Source organism: Pleurodeles waltl, chromosome 4_1, assembly GCF_031143425.1.
Source record: "Pleurodeles waltl isolate 20211129_DDA chromosome 4_1, aPleWal1.hap1.20221129, whole genome shotgun sequence".
NCBI classification, from domain to species: Eukaryota; Metazoa; Chordata; class Amphibia; order Caudata; family Salamandridae; genus Pleurodeles; species Pleurodeles waltl.
The window spans coordinates 1,018,366,616-1,018,389,764 of NC_090442.1; the positions used below are offsets into that span (position 1 = coordinate 1,018,366,616).

At 44.1% G+C, this 23,149-nt stretch overlaps 1 protein-coding gene across 1 annotated transcript in view; it reads left to right on the forward strand.

Moving 5' to 3' along the window:
* AASS (aminoadipate-semialdehyde synthase) overlaps positions 1 to 23,149 on the forward strand; it is a 332,460-nt gene that overhangs the window by 133,026 nt on the left and 176,285 nt on the right. The window contains exon 13 of the mRNA XM_069229897.1: positions 11,786 to 11,853. Coding sequence (XP_069085998.1) covers positions 11,786 to 11,853 — 68 coding nt within the window. The remainder of the gene's footprint in view (positions 1 to 11,785; positions 11,854 to 23,149) is intronic.

The window sequence follows — 23,149 nt, forward strand, 5'->3', positions numbered from 1 at the left end:
TGTGACAAGACCGAATCCTATTTCCAGGTAGTTCAGTTTACCGCAATACTTAATGCCAAATGATCTTTGCTCAATGGCATTCCCAAAACCTGAACAGACACTGTAGCAAAATAAACTTGAGTAAGCTAGAACAACTTCAGTGTGAGGGCCAGAGCTGTTCCGCAATCTTTAACAGGGCTGGGACTTCTGCTAAATTAGCACATGTAGGTCAAGCAGTGACACTGTAAAGTTGCACAACCCACTATTAATTGGTCAAAGCCTCAGTAAATCTTAGATACCACCAGAAATAATCACCATCCATAACAAAGGTTCAGTGTCTCAATAAAATGAAGTGCCTCCTCAGATTGCTCATAGAAAAGTTTCTTGCTTTCACTTCAGTGCAAAGCTGTGGCGGGGACAACAGCAAATATATTATACTTCACATGTGTAGTTTATATTTAAATTATTTGATTGTAAACTGTTTTCTTTGAGTTTCCACACTGAAGTTACAGGAGAAAGAGATGCGGTTGCCATAGTAAGTCAAGTACCCTTGCTTTCTTGCCACCGTGACACAGCATACCTTGCTTTTATAGTGAAGTATACACGTCATTATCATTCTGGCCAGTGCACCCAGAGGCTTAAACTATGTTGGGTTCCTCTGGACCCTATTATTCTATGGCCCATGGGCTAATTCTGTGTCTGTGAATAATGATGGTATCCACTTCTCGAGACATGTTTCCATTTTTCTGTTTTCTGAAGTCTCACATTGTCATGGCCTAGCCTGCCTGCATATCTGCCAGCTTTTCTTCATACTTTTTTTTTTAAAGAGAATTGATATTTTAGTCCCGCAGCTTATCAATAACTTGCGACAGGATGGTTTTTATCATGATTTGTGAATTGATTTTCTCTGGAAAAATGTTTATTGCCATCTAGAAACCACTGCTGCAGTTCACTGTTAGAAGGGTTTGGTGCCTACAACACCCACAATCCTTATGAGGGAGTTAGCAACCACGTTATCTCTTCCAGACCATCTTCATTTGTCAATGGATTGCAGGGGGAGAACTCCATAATGCATCTGTAACCCTTGTTTAGTAAGCATATGTAGGAAATTATCCTTTTTGCCCTGATCGCCCCCATTTTGTGACAGATGGTTGCAGACTCTGAAAATGCCCAGGCTCTGCTAACCAGGCCCAGGGCCAGTGCTCTGTCCTTAAAAGGTATATGGTTATTGGTGTAATTCTAATTAACCAGGACACAGTAAGTCCCTAGTATATGCTAGGGCATGTAGGTTCAGAGACTCCAGTGGCCTTAATGCACTTAGGTGTGCACTGCTGAGGTGTCTAGTATCATCTTAAAGCCAGACCTGTCTTACAAGCTGGTTTAAAAGAAAACTGTGTCTAAATTTGACCTTGGAATGAAAAGTACTTCTAAAGTTCAAGACTAAATTTCAATTTCATATAGGTCACCCCTAAGGTCTGCCCTAAGTGCTCCAGGTGTAGGGAGCCTTGTTATAAAAAGCAGGGACAATATAACATATGTTCTATATACAATAATGGGCAAAAAACAGCCAAAGTCGTTTTCCCCATTGTAGTCCTGCTAGCCCCATGAGCTATCAATGGAAGGCTTTACTAGACTTTAATAAAGGCTAGCTTTTCATTGGCGTTAGCTAACAACATGATTCAGAGTATCAAAATACTAGTTACAATAAATCCAGCAACTTGCGAAGACCAAATTTATCATAACTATTACAGGAAATTAGTTTTAGACCTTACTATCCTGAAGTTACCTGTAGCAGCCTCTTCTGATCGGTTAGCCTTTTTTACAGCCTCAGGCAAGCTGCTCCCTGAGTAGGTGTGAAGAGGTCTGGGGCTGCTGAAACAATACAACCATTTGGTTGGAGATTTGTGTCCTAGAGAAGCCAGGAACAGAAGGTAGCTGGGGAGAAAAGCTTCAAAGATAGGAGCACAGATGTCACAGGACCCAGGTTAGCCACCACTTTCTTGATCCCCAGCCAGATGGGAGTCCCCCTAGTAAGATTAGGAGAGGGGCTGGAAGAGGAATGTAGGGAAAAGTTAGCCATAGCTGTGGGTTGGGTTAGCCAGACCTGCACACCTAGGAAATAATTTCTCCATTTTGATTTTTGAGGAACTGTGCTTTCTGGGACAAATATATCACATTTCCCAGTAAGTGGCCATCATAGACCATGGCAACTTGAACTCCATTGGTTGGGGTGCCACCCAGCACCTCTTGCAAGCCCAGAATCTGGAATAAATATGTGACCTCTACAGGACCCCCTCAGATCCCTGCCTGAAACATCTGAAGAAGAACACCTGAAGAAGAACTGCTCTGCTTGACCTTTGAACTGCACAACAGAAGACTGCACCTGCTGCACTTTAAAGGCTCCACACAAGAAGGACTTTGAGCGTGATTTAGATCTTGGCACTAACAGTCCCACCACCGGTTTTCCATCTGTAAACCCGTCCACCACCTTGGCAGTCTGCCCGCCTAATTTAGATTTTGGCAGGACAATAGGTGAAAGAGCGCCTGTGTCACGCCGGCTCCTCCAAGACTCTTCAGCCGCCTCCACAGCAGCATTGGGAATAGGGGCTGAAGGTGGGACTCCAGCCACCTTTACCGCCAAACAGATTTGAATGTGCCTTACCACCAAGCCAACTGTGGCGGTCTGACCTTCACATCTGAGTTGGCAGATTGGAGGGCAAATGGTCTACAAAGCTACCTGTTTTCTCCATTCCGCTTCTGTTTTTGACTGGACATGATCTTCTGTCACTGCTGCTACGGGACCAACCCCCAACACCCTTTCAATAACCCCCCCACACCCCCCCCCCCCCATCTCCGGGGGCAGAGGGAACTGGAGTGGGTGATGTGGTTGTGTCTTTATGGCTGCCACTTCCATGTGGGTCCAATGTTGTGTTCCTGTGTGCAACATTCAGGTGAGTGTTGTTGTGTGGTTGTCGTGTGTAGTTGTGCTTGAGTGTGATTGTGTAGATGAGAATGTAGTTGTGGTTGTGGCTTGTGTGGGTGCAGTGTCAATGTGTTTGTGTTGTGTTGTGTTATGGATTTATGGCAGTGTGTGTTTTCGGCATGTATGTGTTGTGTGGTGTTGGAATGACAATGTATTATAGTGTGTATGTGGTGTATTGTGCTGTGCAGGGGGAAACATATGGCTAAGGCACAGTGTGTGCTTGACTTACCTCTATTCCATTGCCACTGCCATTTTAGGATGCTTATTGGGTCCCACATTGGCCTCCCTCTGTCAGCAATCCACCACCAGTACACTGCCTACAGGACTGTAACACCTAAACAGGGTCGGTGGGAACTTGTCAGCCTGACAGCTAGGAAGAGCATTCTGTTGTGGCAGTCTGCGACTCAGCCGTAATATATCTAACTATGGCGGGTGGAACACCATTGACCTGACCGTGTTTTTGGGTCCGCTGCTGCGGAGTATTAGTGGTAATACTGCCAAGATTTAAATCAACCCCTATGCCTGTCAGCAGCTACAAAAGTGCTGGAAGAAGCACCTGCAATATCTAGTAAGAGGACAACTCCGGCTGACCAGCTACACCTGGATTTTCCTGAACTGACCATGTGCATTGCGGGAGCTAGAGCCCCACACTCCAAAGAGGTGAACCAGCGCTTGTGAACCATTGGCTGGTGCTGTGGACGCTTTCTGACCCTCAAGGAACCTTTTAGAAGAAGATCTGAAAGTTTGGGAATTTTTTTTTGGTGAAAAAGTTCCAGAAGAACACCGGCTCGGCAGTGAGAGTCAAGCCACTGACGTCAAACTGCAACTTGGCCTGACCATGCTGGTTTGTCTTGCTGAAAGCTCCGGAGCCCCTCAGCCTCCACATCGAGGACAAAGACTTCCAAGAGTTCACAGAGGCATTGCACCTCACCAGGCTGCTGCTGTTGAATCGAAATCCAGATCTGAGGATCCAATCATGCTACGTTGAGAGAAAAAGCTCCAAAAAGGGACTACGTGCAAAGGTAAAATTTCGACTGGGATCTGTTGCTTAACCTATCTGGCTTGCACTCCATCGCGGTCAGTCTAATACTTTGACTTTGTCCCTGACCAACACGACCAGATAGCTGAGGTTGGCGCTTTATGCTTTTTGATGCTAGAATGCACATTTATTAAATGTAATCTTCAAAAATTCATATCTGCAGTTCCCTACATTGGATTTTTTCATTTTGGTGTCATTTTAAAGTTAAAATAGTCTCTCGATTTTTATAAATTGTTGTTGTTTTTTTATTGTGTTGTATATTTTACTTTATCACTGTTTTGGTGATATTAAATGCTTTACATTTCCTAAATTAAGCCTGACTGCTCCTTACCAAGCTACCAACGCTTGAGCAAGGATTAATGTATTGAGACTTGACTGGACCTTGTTAATGATTGTGGTATTATTACTAGCTAAAGGTGCATATCTACTAATAATCCACTTTTCTACAGCATGTGTGGCAGTTGCTCAATCCCATCTCTTCAACACTCATTTGTTTCACTGGTGTGAGAGCCACAGACCCCACCGGATGGTAGTCCACCATAAGTAATAATGTCACTGTTCTTTGTTAGGTCCAGTAAATGTTTCAATAATTTAAGCCTGCGCTCAACCCCTGGTAGCTACGGCACAGAGCAGACAGACTTTACTTAGGAAAATGTATAAAGCATTAATAAGTATCAAAACAGTTACAAATTTGTAAACACAACACAATAAAACCCCACTCCAGTTAATACAACAAAATAGAGAATAATGACCAAGATGACATAAAAACTATAGAAATCCAATAAGGGGCACCAATGATATGAGTTTTTAGAGTTTTAAATGAAAATAGAGTCAAAAAGCTTTAAGCACCAACTGTTATCATCTGGTTACTCATATCAAGGGTAACTTTTCGGCTGACCTTGATTGCAGGTTGGATACAAAGACCAATTTCGTCCCAGTGGAAAGTTACCTCCAATGTTGACAACCTTCAGGGAAAGCAGGCATTGGGCTTTTATTGCCGGAAGAGGTTTGACAGATTCCTGCGTCAAGATGGAGCCTCAGCGAAACCATTAGTTTAGGTCACAACAGCTCCGGCAAGAAAAGTTCAAGTTGTCTGGCCCTGGAGGTCTCCAGCGTTGATCGGGTCTCCTTCAATGAGGAGCCTGATGAAGCCACTGTTATGCAATGAGGAGGCCTTGGTGCCACCAGATTTTGGCATTGAGAGAGCTTTGCTGGCTGCGCACCTTCTTCGAATTAACTTGTCAGGTTTGTCTCGAGGTCTTAGGAGCTCAAAAAGGCTATTAGTCCCAGGATTTTCAGTTTTCAGAATGTTTGGAAGAGTACACTTTGACATAGCCAAGGGTTCCAGTACCTCAGAAATATCACTTGTGGCAGGGGTGTCTAGACTCATGCCAGCAGAAGTGAACAGTAGGGTTCAACACAGGTCCAGTTGAAACTGGTCAACTATGCTGTTCAGGAAAAAGGGCATCTAGCAGTTTGTGGTTTAACAGGTCAGCCAACCGACCCTTTGAGTCCATTTTTTGTCCTGTGTACAAATGGGTCGAGGTCCAGCAAAAGCAGGTGCAGTCCTCTTCTGTCTTGAATAGTGCTGGTAGTGCTCTGAAGAGTTTGGACAGGAGTGCCAAATTAATGACTGGCACTGGCTTGTGGGTATGTAAACTCCTGGCCTCTCCCAGACCAGTAGGGCAAAGTTTCCAGGAGAAACCCTTCCCTCTACTGCAGTAGTTCCTCTGTGCCTTACCGCAAACAATCCTGCAGTACCCCTAAATCAAAATTGGCAGAACCTTTCTTACCCTAAGCAGAGCTCCAGTGCCCACACTAAAGGTGTTGCCACAGAAATGAGGAACCCTTCCTCTATGATCACTCAAAACTGGTTCTTGTGGCAACTCCTTTCCCCAATGATTGGTGCCTGGCTGACTAGAGGGACTAAGGAGTGGGCAAACCCAGGTGTTAGCTACATCTGCCTGTGATAGGGTATGCCTCTTTGAAGTTAATTAAGTTCCTGGTCACCTGGGTTCCGATATAGTCATCCGGTCAGAGGTGCAGAACACCTCCCCACACTCAAGGTCATTGTCTCAGCTCTGGGAGCAAGTTCGCACCTGATCAAAGGGGCTATTTAGGTCCTGGGTAACAGTTGACAGCTCATGCAAAAGGACATCTAGAGGCTCTAGGCAGGTAAAAGATGACTTTTTGAAAACTACCTTTTTAAAAATATTTAATACAAATCCGACTTCTCAAAGAATTGGGCTTATAGTATGTATAATAAGCAGTCCAAGAAGGAACTTTGTTATTGTTTCATAAGCAGAGATGCATTTGTTCATTTTATTATTTTATCCCATTGGTTCCCTGACTGTGCTACAGTGAAAATAGATTTTGGGGCCTTGTCACTGTAAGGACATATCTTACTATAAACATTTGGATGCCCAACTTTTGAATACAATATAGCTTGCCTTGTTGGGCATTAAGGCATACTTAGGGATGACTTATTAATATTTAAAAGTAGGGTGTAGCTTGTCAAAAGGGGTTATTTTGAAAGGTCAGTTTTGCAGTTTTAAAATTGCACTGCCAGGCTACAGTAGTAGGCCTGCATTCATGTTTTGCACTGTCACTTTAGTGGTGGCACAATGTGTACTGCAATCCACCAGTAACATTTAACTTTTAGGCCCTGGGTAGGCTTTGTACCATAATCTAGGGACTTGTAGGGAAGTTAACTATTCCAATTTGGAGTAAAACCAATTCAGCGTGTTTTAGGGGTCAGAGCTATGCACTGGGGCTTGTTAGCAGAGACCCAGTGTACAGAGTCAAACAGACAGCGGTAAAAAATGTGGACAATTATGCAAAAAGAGGCATTTTTCTGCATTCATGCATCTGCCTGAACCACAGCCTCAGCACCCCACCACACAGCTTCACAGTCTACATGTTACTTCACAGCACACAGATTTGAATAAGACAAAGACCCAGCAGTCCTGTCCCCCCAACACTGTCTGGGAATGTGACCCATAAATACTAGATTCCAGATGGCAAAGTTAGTACCAGCTATATATGTCTACTGCACAGTCTTTTATAGATATGTCATAATCAGGGCACTTCTGTTTAATGTTTATTTTGTTTAACAAGATATGTGCTTTCCCAGGCCTGCAGAGCCACCATAGGGTGGGAAGCTGCAACATGGCACATCAGTCACCATGCTCCAGTTTGTAACGTCAATGAACGTCCCAGTCAGGATGGTGAATGTAACCAGGAATCGGACGTTGTCAGTCTACCTAGGTGTCCACCGGCTCCCATCAATGCAGGGCCCCTCATTTGAGTTGCCAACCCTGCCTGCTGGCAGTCGTCCACCTACAGACTCTGCCCCTCTGCCTGCCCCTACAGTTAGCATTGCAGGCTCAGCAGGCAGAGCAGCCCATTCTTATCAGTAAAGCCAATGCTGCCCAAAGATTGTTCACATTTCTTTGGTAGCTGCAGCTGACAAACTGTGGTGACACAGACATATAGCCTGCAGCTACAATATCTGGTATCCTCCCTGGGTCTGCTCGACCATCCACCACGAATCTTGCACCTGGGGAACAACCTGAAAGAAATAGTTGCTTTGTCAGGTTAACTGAATCCCAGTTAAGGCTGCCAGGTGGTAGGGATGGTATGATCGCTTATTTTATGTGGGCATATCCTTTCACAGTGAGAGGCCCCAACAGCAAATGTGGAGAGTTTGCTCGGTCCTTCAATAAAAAGTTAAATCCATTCAGCTTTGACTGTCTGAACTCTACAAACCTTTACCTGTTTCCACTATGAGTATGGAATCTAGGATTACCTGGCTAGAATTAAAGGAAATATCCAAAATCAGGCTGTTTACAATTACAGCCAGTGTGTTTTACTGGCCTTATTCTGGCCTCTTTAGCTAAAGAACTGAGATATTTTGACTTTCAACATATTGGATAAACAGTCTAGACTTTGAAGGTCTTAAAATAGGAAAAGTTTCCCTCTGTACAGTGGGCAAAAAAAAACAAAACAACGGGCTGGACTGTAGCCCTGAGGGTGCGCTAGTGGGTTGAGATTAATACAAGCATCCTGTTGTTTTCTACAGTAAATGCACTGACTGTGATTAATATACTGAGACATGGGTCTCCTACTCACTGTTCCATAGAACTCAGGCTGCACCTTACTGATAAGGACCTTGTCTGGCAATTTGTTCTGTTCTGTTCTTATGGGAGTAGACCAAGACTGGTTTGCTTGTGGTTTGTTATTTTCTAGAATGGCATAGTAGCATACATGCCAACACTCCTGATTCAGGTGGGAGACTACCGATTTTAAGGCTAGTCTCCCACCTCCTGATTCTGGAATGCAAAAACCTAATTCCTTGTAGGGCTTCAGCTGCTAGGGACTGGTCTTGTGTGACTCTGAGTATGCACTGCCAGTAACCTGCTCCTGCATACTCGTGCACAGCACTTTTGTCACACTCTCTCTGTCTGCCATAACGCTTTCTTCATGCTCCTGACAAGTAAGGAAAAACCGTGCATGTGCATTTCTGATATCCAATCATGCAGCAGCACACGTTAAAGTCCCATACACTTTAACAGACCCGATTCAGGCCTCAACAGAAGTCAATGGGAGGAATACCTTTTCCTGATTATTTTTTTTTTAAGTCTCCCACTTTCCTCTTTCAAAATGTTGGTATGTTTGCAGTTGGTGAATATAGGAAATTGGGTTATTAATTGAGAGAGGTGGAAGCCCCACTCAGACAACAACCAAAATCCTTGTCAGGGAGAACCACAAAAGTAACTAAAATAACCTGTGCTTAATTCTCTGATAGTATGCCACAAGCTTAGCTTAGAGGCAATATGTAAAATATTTGTGCATCTCACAAACAGTAGTAAATTGTACACACAATACAAGAAAACTATAAAAAAAAGACATAAAATTGAACAAAATCCAGTCAGTCGATCCAGAGATATTAATTTCTAAAGCAGTAGGTAAAAATAGCTCCAAGAAGCACAAAGCACCATTTACCATTATCTGGTCACACTAAACAGTGGGAAAGTCACAAGTTCAGGCTGACCGCTGTGGAGCATGGGTCTGATACAGGGACCATGATTGTCCCTCTGAAGAGTTACACTTTCAAGTCTGGCATGAAGAGTTCTGTTCACTTTGGGGGGCGCCGCGAGGAGGAGGCTGCTTGCATGAAGAGCAGGTTAAGCTTTGTTTGACAGCTATTGTTGTAGTGCAAAGAGCCATTCATTACTATATCTTCGCATTTGTTGATCATCACAAATGGCCACTGTCCAAGTGAAGTACAGGTCTCTCATGGACGCTCATTGAGGATGGTTGCTGTTGATGCAAAGAGCAGGTTCCGCTTGAGCTTCGCGTTGGTGGTCATAACAAGTGGTCGATTCTCGGCACAAAGATGTCACTTCAGTCTTTTCACCTTTTCTTTAGGAGTAGTTTACACTGATCCCAGCCAACAGTCCAGGACCTGGGGAGGCATCTCTTGGGATCAGGACCCGCTCCAGCAGAAGCCAGCAGTAGGGCTCAGAAAAGTCCAGAAAGGTCCAGTTGATGCTGGTCAGCTAGACAGTTGCAGATAGGCCTCTGGAAGCTTGTTCTGTCCCTGTAGCTCATGCAGGAGGGCAGCCAACTGTCCCATATAATCACTCGGTGCAGCCTAGGATCAAGTCAAGCAGATTCAGTCTTCCTTTTTCAGACAGCAAGGCAGTCCTTCCAGCAGCAGGGAAATCCAGCTGGGAGCAGGGCAGTGGTCTGATGAGAGGGTCTGAAGGTCTCATGTTTTGTACCTAATGTCAGCCTTTGAATGAGGGCTGACAACCTCAAAACTAGTTTTGGTCAGTCCTTCTCCGTACTGTGGCGCTAACTTCAAATTGCCTTGGATGTCAAACGTAAGGGCAGTCCTGGTGTCAGGTTTCTTTGTGTGTGCTGTAGGTAGGGCAGTTTTAAATGTAATAAGGGCAGCATACAGCTCCTCCCCAGACGTCCTCTCAGGAAGATACTCTCTTTTCACACCTAGGCTTTCTTTGTATCATCCTGGAAGCAATACAAAACACACAACAGCAAAGTCATTCACAGTCTTGTGGCCAAGAACACAGACAGAAAGGCGCATTTGTTTGGGGCAGAAAAATGCTACTGTGATAAGTGTCAGTTTTCTGCTTCCAGTCTGAACTTAGCACTTATTAATGTAATTAGGCAAGTCAGTATTAATCTAAGGGAGAGATGGGCCTTACGGCAATGAATAACAACTTCAGGAATCTTACATTGTCAGGTTGTGTAAAAATTAAGCAGACATGTCCTACTAGTCACATATCATGCACCCTACCCTATGAGCCTGTAGGGCCTACATCAGGGTACCTTATCGGTATTAAATAGGAAGTTTTAGGCCTGGAAAAAGGTTTATTTTGCCAGGTTGAAATGCCAGTATAAAACTGCATCACAGGCTGCAGTGGCAGGCCTGAGACATGTTTTACATTGCTACTGTTAGTGAGGGGCACAATGTGTGTTGTTGCCCACTACCATCATTTAATAATCAGTACCCGAGTGCAGGTAATACCAGCTACTAGGGGCTTACAAGTAAAATTAAAGGTGCCAATTAGGCGTAGGCCAATGTTAGCACTGGTTAACAAGGATAAAATGTGTCCTAATGCCAACAAAAATGAGTTCAGCAACGTAAAGGAATTAAAGTAAAATGTTTGGGGGAGTACCATGCCGAGGATGTTGAGTCTAACAGTAAGCTCATACTGGCAATGGCAATAGGTCTGGCTTAAAGGAAGGATGTAAGGTAATGGGATGTATTGCAGATAAATAGCATGGGAATTAATATGTATTTGTGTGGAAGTCAACTATAGAATAATATTAGTGTAGGTTAAAAGGTAAGCCAGACCTAAAAAGCCATTTAGGCTGATGTCTGCCCTCCCTTATCTGTGCTCCTGCCATAGAAAGGTAAACACCATAAAATATCTAGTTATCTAAGACACTTTAACAGCCTTACTATGTCATGTGTTTGTCCCTGAAAGTTCATGCTCAGCCAGCTGGCTAAATAAACAAAAGGATCACAGCTGTGTGGGGGGCGAGCACACACAACTTCTGCCCAATCTAAACATGTTCTCCGAGCTCCCAACACCTTGGAGGAGCCAAAGCGCCTCGAATGATGCACACATAATTGGCTGGTGACCGTTGTGCTGTCAAGCCAAACCATAAAAACTATGGACTGGAATGGGCCCCACCTACCTCTTGAGTGATGGTCCTTGGTTGAGATTAATTCAACCATTTCTTATGTCATCGTATTGTGTAGTCTTGTAACCCTACCTCTTAGTGACTGCCACTTCACCAAGCATTCATTATTTTTTACTGCAAATATCGTTCTTGTTCTGTTATATTTTGATTTGCAACATCAGTGATCTACATTCATATAGATAATACTGTTTTGTACTTGTAAAGTTGTCTGATGTCCATGTCCGCCCTATTTAAACTAAAACAATTGTGCAGAATCCACTTATCTTTCTTTTCTGATGTCACTTACTGTTTGGGATTTTAAGACAGTTAAAAAATGAAATTCATTGACTTAATCAGACTAGTTAGAAGGTTGGCATCATAGAAGGTGTGGTGAGGCAGGATACGTTTTATTAGTTTTTGTTTATTTACATCTTCGTTTTGTAGGAGAAGGCAAATGTGCGTGGTTTCCTTTTTTCTGAGATCCCTTATAATCAAAGGATTAATAAATGGCTACAAAAAGATGTCAACCTCTAGTCCAACATGTTTTTTTCTGTTTTCTTCAACCGCAGGCGGTGATTGCATCCAATGGTGCCCTGACTCCTAACTTCAGGTACATCCAGAAGCTGAGGGAGAGCAGGTAAGGATTCATTTCAGTGCTCCTCCTTCCAGAAATCTTCACCGTCAGTTTAATGAAAATGTTTCTGCAATTTGTAAAGTGTTCATAAAATAGTACAACATGAAGCAGTATTAGAGGAGGTTGGAAAACGGACAGACTTAATGGGCTTGTGATCGCAATACAATATTAATTTGTGTGAGTTAGTGATATTATCTACTCCCATTTGTAGTGCTGCACCAGCATACAAGTGATCTCCAGGTTAGGTGCATTGGCTGCCATCTCTGTGCATTTGTTAGGTCTGCACCGCTGACAAAAATCGTTTGTTTTCATTCTTACTCAAAGTTTAGGCCACAAGCTGTGGTGCATTTCGGGTCACCTCTCAGGAGATAACATTCAAAGCTAACTCCACATCTGGAGTGTGCAAATTCATTTTTCACTATTTACAACTAGTAGCACTCTTTGTGTCTTGCTTCTCTGTTACCTACAAACAAGGGGCACTAGTTGAAATAAAAATGTTTTCATCTTCCTCATGCTTGGTGAATAGCCATCACACTGACAACAAAGTTTCTCCAGTAGTATTAGAGTGAGGCTTGCATATGATTGACTAGAGTGCCGAAATAGTTTTTCTCCACTGATATGTGAATGGATGGACTGCAATGGGTGCCTAATTTGTGACTTGTAACACAAGCGATTAGTGTACAATATTGTATGTCCAGAAGAAGGTCTCTTTTGTTTTTACACACAAATTAGAGATCCCTGCTCTACCATGTTGACTCTCCAGGCCTCTTTCTTAACTCTTTTGCTACTAGGCCTTGGTGGATCCCGGATAGCTGCACATTTCTGAAAACTAGACGAAATTCTGAATTCAGCAAGAGGCCATTTGTGTAGATCCTTCAGAGTTTTCCAAAGGAAACTAAGGGCCTTATTTTAGAGTTTGGCGGAGGGATTTACTCTGTCACAGACATGACAAATATCCTGTCTGCTGTATTTCGGTCTCATTATAGCCTATGGCGATGTGATACTGTGCCCAAATACCCTTAGGGTGATAGTGGTACGTTTTACAAATGCTGTGATTGATTGAATACTGCGGTTGGAATATCTGTCACATTTGTGATGGTGTAACCTGTCCGAAACTCGAAATCAGGCCCTGAGTGTTGAAATAAAAAAAAATATTGAAAATTAGTAGGAAAAGACTGGCATTTGTGACAACGTTTTATTTTGTAACTCCTCATGGCGATAGGCAATTTACAATAGCAATATACCATTACATTTGATATACCCTTCTGTAGCGGGGATGTATAGGGTTTGTTTCCAAGAACTCGAGGTACCCAGAGCAAACAACTGAGCTGCACTTTGCAATGGTTTTTCATTTTGTAGCAGGCATACAGCAATTTTAATGGTAAAATATAAATAGCGAAAAATAGGTATCAAGAAAGCCTATGTATTTCCAAAATAAGCACAATAGCTTAGAAGCAGTGGTTATTATTTGCACATTTATGAATTTGTGGATACCTATGCTAACGTGAATTAGAGGGCATTTTTCAAAAGGACTTCTTTTTTACACACTGTCTTCCATTTGTAGGGCACAAATGCCGAGAAATATTATTGATAAGAACACTTGTTTGTTCTGCTATTCTGTGTTCACCTATGTCTCCTGATAAAAATGATACCTCACTTTTGTGACTGGGCCTAGTGCCTGTGACAGAAGAAATCAAACCAAGGTCAATGGGGTACCTTTGCGAGGAGCGTTTTTAATGGAACAATTAGGGAAATGCCACATGGTAGGAATTTTGTGGTTTCCTTCTGATTTCGGAATAATATGGCACAGAAATGCAAGAAAATATAATATTTTATTAAAATTGTAAGTTTTGCAGGGCATTGTGGGGAAGAAACCATGATGGGATCCATGAGAGGCACACCACCCTGAACTACCTTGGGTGTCTAGTTTACGAAAATATCTAGAGTTGGTAGATTTTCCCTAAAGACAATGTACACCCTGGCAGAGAAACACAGAAAAGACCAATATTACTGCACAACCATCTAATCCTCAAGTATACCAACATACTTGTTTGATTTGGCACAAGGGTGAATGTAAAGTAAAAAATGTAAATTTTATTAACAAGAGATTTCACAAAAATGAAATACACTGTTAGTAATTGAAACTTTAAAAAACGGAACCAATGACTCACTCATGAGCTGTAAAACCGTGACAAGGCACCAACCGCTTTAGAGGCCATTCACACAGTTTTCATGCATACACACAAAACCATTCAGACTGCCAGCTGCGGGCCCTGCACATTACAATACTCACATCAACAGACAGCACAATTCAAGGGCCCATTACTTTCATACATCCACATGACTGATATAGCAATCACACTGGTGTTTGGCTGGCAATGTGTGTGTAGTGAGCAGCAGCAAGTCACTACACACACACCGCCAGCCAAAGGCCAGTCCACAGACACCGCCAGTCAAGCCCCGGTCCACGGACACCACCAGGCAAGCCCCAGTCCATGCACACGGCCAGCCAAGTGCCAGTCCACACACACTGGCAGCCAGACATCAGTCCACAAACACCACCAACCAGGTGCCAGTCCATACCCGCCGCCATAAAAAAATGTTAACCAAAAAAACACACACATTTGAAGTAGATCAAAAACCAACCAATACTACAAACACAACAGGTCTAACTAAATACCATGATTGGGGCAACCCAGACTTCAGCATTTCCAATGGGAAGCCTTTCAGCCCCAGGCTGCAATCCAGAAACCTCTACCTGCACTGTCAGCATATCAGTTCCCTCCTCTAAAAGAGAGCTTTCCTCCGCAGTGAGAGTGGCTTTATCATCAGATGACTCCTCGGACAGAAAATTCACTGCCAGAATCTTGGCTTTCGTCCTCTGCCTCAGATGCAGAGTCAGTCTCAGGACCACGGTTAGAGGAAGATTGAAACCAACAACCTGCTGAGTGGTAATCCTACAGCTAGCCATAATCCTAACTAGTAAAAGTAACACAACAAATAAGTAAACAATACTACAAACACAACAGGTCTAACTAAATACATCGAACTACTGTCAATCGTGAAACTGAACAAAAAATATAAAACGACACAGACCATTCAGTTCACTTTTACGCTCATGGTTGCTCCCAGTAAGTCCATTGTGTGTGGTACAATTTAAAACATGGGAGCACACATAACATAGCCTAGGATTAGAAGGACACTCAGGGAGTATATCTGACTCCTTCTGCACTCCTCTTTGGATACAGACTCTACTTCTCCTACTGGAAAAGTTTTTTGGGGCTTGGGAGGAATGTAATCAGAAATGTGGCGATCTTTCAATCTAGTCACATCCTCTACCACTCCAACTCCAGGACTACATGCTACCTGCTCCACTACAACAAGGCTGCCTATCACAGACTGCTAAAACTGAACTAAAGTCATGTTTGAATCTGGAGAGCAGTCCTTGAATTCAACAAAAGCATTGAAGGTTGCTAAATGAAACAAATGGATAGCCAATTTCTTATATCAAATGTAAGCCTTACGAACAGCAGTGTAAGCCTCCAACCTCTGATCTACTACATCTACACCACCCATGTGCTTATTATAGTCTAAAATGCACACAGGTTTGCGCGCTTCAGCAACTTGACCCCTAACAGTCACAGGTGAGGTACTTTCATCATGAAGGGTTGTCAGCATGTGGACATCTCTCCTGTCTGGAAATTTCACAGCTAGAAGTTCATCACTACGTAAGCAGTGCACTGTCCCCTCTGAAGCCTTTTACATACAAGCTCTTTAGGGTAATTTTTACGGATAGGGTGGAATGTGCCATAAGCAACAATGTTCCTTGAACAATTGCACACCAGTGTAGAAGTTATCTACGTATAAAAAGTGACCTTTTAAAAAAAAGTCCTCTACCAAGTTCCCATGCAGTTTTCTCACTGACTCCAAAGATGGATGGACAACAAGGGGGTCAATAGAACAATCGCTACCAGTGTACACTCTACAATTATAGACATATCCAGTCCTACTCTCATACAGCATATACATCTTAATTCCATATTGTGCCCTCTTGCTAGAAATGTACTGCCTAAAAAACAAACTGCCCCTGAACAGAACCGAAGACTCATCCACAGCTATTTATTTCCCTAGAACATAGATCTCTGAAAAGCGATCTACAAAATGATCAAGGAAAGGCCAAATTTTGAAGAGAAGGTCACAATCAGGGTGATTTTGTCGCAACGCTGAAGCATTATCAACAAAATGCAGCATCCAAAGCAAAAGCAAGTACCGATCATGACTCATGGTTGCAGGAAATATAGCCTTTGGCATCAAGAGGCTAGTAGAACAATGTGACAATAGCGATGGCTTCCTTATTAAGCCCATCAAAAAAGTTAAACCCCAAAACTTCTCCAACTCATCCAGATTTGTGGGAGTCCACCAGTTAGCACTAGACGGGGGCCTAAGTCTGGCACTGTTGTCCCTCAAATACTGTTCAGCATACCAGTTAGTCTGGTCACAATTTCATCCAAAAATACATCATCCATAAACAACTGAAAGAAACTTATAGGTAAAACGTTTTCAGTATTCACTCTACACCCTAGGACACCAGTTAAGGCAGGCAACTCAGGCTGCACCATGATTGGGGCAACCCAGACTTCAGCATTTCCAATGGGAAGCCTTTCAGCCCCAGGCTGCAATCCAGAAACCTCTACCTGCACTATCGGCATATCAGTGCCCTCCTCTAAAAGAGAGATTTCCTCCTCCGTGAGAGTGGCTTCATCATCAGATGACTCCTCGGACAGATAATTCACTGCCAGAATCTTGGCTTTCCTCCTCTGCCTCAGGTGCAGAGTCAGTCTCAGGACCGTGGTTAGAGGAAGATTGAAACCAACAACCTGCTGAGTGGTAATCCTGCGCATAGCCATAATCCTAACTAGTAAAAGTAACACAACAAATAAGTAAACAATAACCAACACTGTGTAAAAAAATAATAATAATAAACAACCAGTGGCTGTATCAAACACAAGATAAAACTACTGACATAGTAATCTGAAAGGAAATGCCAGTCAGTACAAACCACACAAAGACCTATATAATCAAAAAGGATACCACCCACCTGCCAGAGACAGCTAGATTGAGGATTACCTGTACCTACTCTGCACAGACCTAGCAAGCACCAACGATATCCCACTAGAAAGGAAAGACCAAAGAAAAATTACACGCAAGACAACACAATACGCATCTTGCACAAATCCAATTTTACAACAATAAATCAGGAGCTAAATATACTGCAATTTTACACCATTTAAAAAAACACATTCATGCAGGCCAATGATACTCATTTGAAGTAAACAGTACAAAAAACGTTTTCCTAGCAAACAGATGCACCTCTACAAACTCCAGATCTATCAGGGCTGAAACGGCAAGCAGGAGCCACCACCAAAGAAATCAAAAGCTTTGTGCTAGAATAAAAGAGACTTAAAACATTAAGATTGCAAATGATGTCAAGAAATAAAACAGTTAACACTATAAAGCACTATTAAGCCTGCCCTTGGGGGCAGATCAGCATCTCAAACATCTGATCTGCCCCCGAGAGGGCCACAAAGCAAAGGCAAAAATTTGACACCTTAGAGTGAAATGACCCTTGCCCCAGCGAAACACCACTTCACATACACCACCTTTGAAATGCAAGGGACACATATCGTCAGCCAGAAGCCAGCCAACACATACCACCGCCAAAATCCCCAGTTCAAACACACCATCAGCCAAACTCCAGTCCATACATCCTGCCAACCAAATGCCAGTACAGGCACAGCCAGCCACATCAGTGCATGCACACTGTCAGCCAAACTTAAGTTCACACACACACACAGAAACTTTCCCTGGTGTCTACTGGTTTTCTGCCCCTTTTAAAGGCAGATGGGCCTAAAAAATATGGCCGAGCTGTCCCCAGGGGGGCAGAAACTGCCAAAATATGTGCCTCAATAAAGGGGACGCTCTCCCAAAAAATTAAAATCCATGATGGGTGCATTCCAGCTGCATGATCGTGGCCACACCTGCGATGGCGTACCAGGAATGCACTGCAAAGAGACATCGAGGGAAAGGAAAAACTGTTTCCTTTCCCTCCGTGTGACTTTTCCCTCCCCAAATCCTCCCAGAGGAAGATCTTAGCTTATTTCCCAATGCGCTTTGAAAAAATGGCTTCCAGCGAGTCCCAGCGTCTTTTGATGATATTGGTGCATGGTGTATGTGCCGACATAATCAGATCGATGAGGGGGGTGTCAGGAGTGGCAGTGGAAGCGCTTCCACTGCCGCTCGTGATGGAAGCATGTTGCGGGCGACCCACAGGTGAAGCAACAGACCTTCCCCTGTGGGTCGTGGCTAGGACGGCTTGTTGCCATCCTCAGCATATATCCACCAGTGCTGGGGATGGCTCCAATCGGTCCTGAGCACCGAAGGGGTTAAAAAAGAAAAATAAATTATACATTAAGAACTCTCTCCCACCAGGTTTTTCCATGGTGGCTTGCTTTCTCATTGGTTTCCTTCCCGTTCTTTAATAAATGCCCCAGTCGGTAGGGTTAAAAACTTGGAAATTAAAATTGGGAAATTTATTTCCCAGTTTTTAACCCTACCGACTGGGGCATTTAATAAAGCAACAGTTGCTACCAGTCACAAATTTTTAACAGCCCCCCCCCCCCACAAACTCCTATTCCATAGAAATTGTTTGATATTATTCAGTGCTCCAATGTAGCCTATTGGTTGCGGCACGCCCTGTTCCACAGCATAACAGAAAGGAACCCAATGATGAAGCAAGCCACCAAGGGAAAACCCTGGTGGGTGAAGGTTTTTTATATTTATATAAAAACATTGTTGACATTTTAAAAAAGACATTGAAAAGTAACAGTAGCTACTATGGTGCCTGAAATCCAAAAGAGAGAAAAGGAGGGCTGATTGTAGGAAAGTACCCTCCTTTTGGCATGTTATCCCCAATTTCTGCCTCTTTGTCAGTGTGTTTGACTGTGTCTCTGGGATCCTGCTAACCAGGACCCCAGTGTTTATGCTCTCTCTCCTGTAAATTTTGTCACTGCTTACTGGTTACCCAGTATTTCATCCACAAGTGTCACACTGGTCACCCCTTATAAGTCCCTAGTATATGGTACCTAGGTACCCAGGGCATAGGAGTTCCAGGGGATCCCTATGGGCTGCAGCATTTCTTTTGCCATCCATAGGGATCCCATGCAAAGGCTTCTACAGGACTGCCATTACAGCCTGTATGAAATGGTGCATGCACCCTTTCACCACCATTTACACTACACCAGGTCACTTATAAGTCACCTATATGTCAGACCTTCCAGCCCTGAAGGCTTGGATGCAGAATACCAGTGTGACAGGGACCCCTGCACTAGCAGAGGTGTCCCCACGTCATCCAGGAACATTTTCCCAGACTTCGTGAGTGCGGGGATGCCGTTTTACGCATGCACTGGACATAGGTCAATACCTATGTCCAGCTTCACAATGGTAACTCCGAATATGGTCATGTAAGGTGTCTAACATCTTGGAATTAAACACCAATGCTGATTCTAGCATTGGTTGCATGATTCTCCACACACTGGGGCTCCACAGTGGACCCCCAGTACTGCCATAACAGCCTTCTGAGGTTTTTCAGGCAGCCCCAGCTGCGGCCACCTCACAGACAGGTTTTTGCTCTCCAGTTGCTCAAGCAGCTCGATCTCAGGAAGTCAGAAACAAAGGATTTCCTTTGGGAGAAGGGTGTTACACCCTCTCCCTTTGGAAATAGGTGTTACAGGCATTGGAGGGGTAGCCTCCCAGAGCCTCTGGAAATTCTTTGAAGGGCACATAATTCAATCTACACCAGTTCAGGGACCCCCAGTCCCTGCTCTGGCGCAAAACTAGACAAGGGAAAGGGGAGTGCCCCAGGGGTGGTAATCAGAGATCCTCCAGAGTGTCCCTGTTTCCAAGTTGGCAGGGCACTCTGGGAGCATCTGAGTGGCCAGTGCCAGCAGGTGACGTCAGAGCCCTCCCCTGATAAGTGTTTAGCTGACCAATCCCCCTTTCAGGGCTACTTAGGGTCTCCCCCTAGGGTGGTTTTTCAGATTCGGATTTCAAGACTCCAGCAGGAATCCTCTGCATCCTTTACTTCACCTTCTCACCGGAGAAACTGCATCTGGACCCTCCAGGAACTCTACAAACTGCAGAAAAGAAGCTAAGATGACTTCTGCAACATTGTATCTTCAGCTGCTGCCAACAACTTTAACTGTTTCCCGGTCGTGCATCCTCAGAGGACAGCCTGTCTTCAGCCTGCACCAGAAGTGCGAAGGAATCTCCCTTGAAGTGAAAGAGTCACTTCCCTGCTTCAGCAGTCACCACTCTGCAGCAACAACCGGTGGCTTGGGTTCCCTCTCCTGAAGAAGTGCGTGGATCCAGCATCACAGGTGGTGGACTGAAGTGGTCCCGATGGTCCTGAAGTCCACCTGTCCACCTTTAGTGGCGCTAAGGGCTTGCCTCCCCACACAAGACAGTACCCCCATGCACCGCGTGATTTGCAGTTGCCAAGGCTTGTGTGGGACCTTCTAAGAAGTTCTTCGTGCACAGCACAATTCTGGCCCCCAGCACTCCTTCCTGCGACGCACAGCTCCCTCAGTGGTTCTCCGGCAGCGTGGGATCCCTTTGTGTCATGCTGCGTGGGCCTCCATTTGCACCTTCTTTGTGCCTGTGCTGTGAGACTCCTGTGAGTGCTGCCTGGTCTTCCGTGGGCTCTCTGTACTGCTGAGAGCTCCTCTGTCTCCCCCCCCCCCTCCTGGATGTAATCGACCTGTTTTCTAACTGTTTACTTACCTGTTTTTGGGTACTAGTGTATATATTGTGTACTTTACTTACCTCCTAAGGGGGTATAGTCTATATGGTATTTTTGACAAGTGTGTCACCAAAATAAAGTACTTTTATTTTTGTACCACTGAGTATTTTCTTTCATGTGTGTAAGTACTGTATGACTGTAGTGATATTGCGTGAGCTTTGCATGTCTCCTAGTTAGGCCTTGGCTGCTCATCCACACTACCACTAGAAAGCCTGGCTTCTAGACATTGAGTACATGAGTACATACACTAATAAGGGATAACTGGACCTGGTGTAAGTATCTTTGGTACCCACTACAAACCAGGCCAGCCTCCTACACTGATGTCAAAGAAAAAGACGTTAATGTGAATAACTCACACAGCACTTTCTGAAAGAGGCTACATCATTTCACGACCACTCATATGTGGTTTCACTGAACCTGTATTACAGTGACTTCATTCTCACTCATGCATGTTTTATGACTTGTATATGCTTGTTTTAGTGTTTGTTAGACCTGTCAGCTTTTTGTGTGGTTTTCCCTGTCTTTTTGGCTTCTCACCTCCAGTTGAGATCATGTGCTGAATTTCGTTTTTGCTGGTTTTAGGACTCTGGGCACTTTACCACTGCTCAACAGTGCTAAAGTGCAAGTGTTCTCTGTGCAAATTGTATTGGTAATAGGTTTATCCATGACTGGCATATTTGGTTTACCGGTAAGACCCCCAGAACAGTCCACAATGTGTGGCCAGGGCCTGTAAATCAAAGGCTATTAGTGGGCCTGCAGCTCTTATTGTGCCACCCACCTGAGTAGCCTCAGAGGGAGCTGAGGTGTGCCATGTATATCCTAATGGATCTTCTGGGCTGGAGTGGTTAGAGGAGCTTACACTTGCAGCTAAATAGGGCTGTGCTTGTCCTTACACAAAACAGTTTCCAACCCCCTGGAGTGTGTCTGGGACCAGGGCAGGAAAGGCAGGGTCTTGTGCACTACAAAGACTTTCCTTTGAAGTTTGCATACTTCAAATGCAGAAATGAGTATAAGTTTTGGACCTCTGAGACCACAACTTCAGAACACTTCTGTACTGAGGACATTCTGCCAGGAAGAAGAGCTGGATGCTGTAGGAGAGCCTGCCACTCTGATTGTTGCTTTGGTGTGCTGGCCTGCTGCTTCTGTCTGGGAGTAAAAGGACCGGACTTTGCTTTCTACTTCCTGCTTTCCAAGGTTTTCAAATTGCTTGAACTGAGCTTGCCTCCTGTTAAGAAGTCTCTGGGACATCAAAGACTTCATCTACCAGTGTCTGGGCTCTTCTGCTGAAAGTCCTGACTTGCCACGTGGTGCCAAATCCAGTCCCTGGGCCCTTAGAAGTGGAAACGTGTGTCCTGTGGCAGAAAATCCATGCATCGGAGTGCCACTGCTGAAAATCAACAATGCCTGTCCTGCGACTGAATAAATAAATGCACCGCCTGTTTTGCAATGGAAGAATTGATGCAGCGCCTGTGGGATTAGCGCAGTGCCTGTCCCACTGCAGCTCTTTAATCACACCACGTCTGGATTTTCCACGCATCGTCCCTGGGAGTCACTTTCTCATCGACCCCGCACCACAGGAAGGAACCAGGGCTGCGTGACTGGAAACCATCTCCTTGTCTGTCCTGCAAGGAGAAAACCGATGCATCACCTCCCCTGCCAGTAAGGAACCAACGCATCACCTCCCTTGCCAGTAAGAAACCGACGCATCGCCTCTCCTGTGAGGAGAAAATCAACACATCACCTCCCCTGCCAGTAGTGAACCAACACATCACCTCTCCTGCACAGTAAGGAACCAACGCATTGCTTTGCGTTTCTGGCACCCCACCTCCCCTGCGACCCGCATCGTCTTTGTTTTTTACGCATCCCATGTACTGTGTGTTACAACCATTGATTCTTATGGACTAAAACTCACTTAAACTTTACTTGTGTATGTTGGATTTTTGTCGTTTTGGTCTTGTTTTATTCAGATAAATATTGGCTATTTTTCTAAACTGGTGTGGAGTACTTTCGTGCCAAACTACCAAGGGGGTGGGCAGCAGTTATCTTAGCTGTGTGGCTCCCTTACACCTCCTAGAGTGAGGGTCCCTACTTGGACAGGGTGCAAACCACTGCCAACTGGAGACCCTGTGTCTAACAGTATTGTACTATGTCTTTCTGTAAAGTGCAGTTCCACCCTCCACCTAGGGTATTGACATGCTATATCAAGAAATAAAATAAATAAGAAATAAAAATTAATGGATTTAACCATTTTGCTATGGTTTAACAATTTGCACACATTAAAAAACACAGTTGTTGAAAACATATCTCCTCTGAAAATAGTATGCTCGAGAGAACAGGGACCTCATGATCTACTTTGAGGATATGCCGTTCAAGAGACATGTCCTTTTCTCAAACTCAACAATGGTAAATTATAGCGTATTACACATGGAATGTTTGTGTATA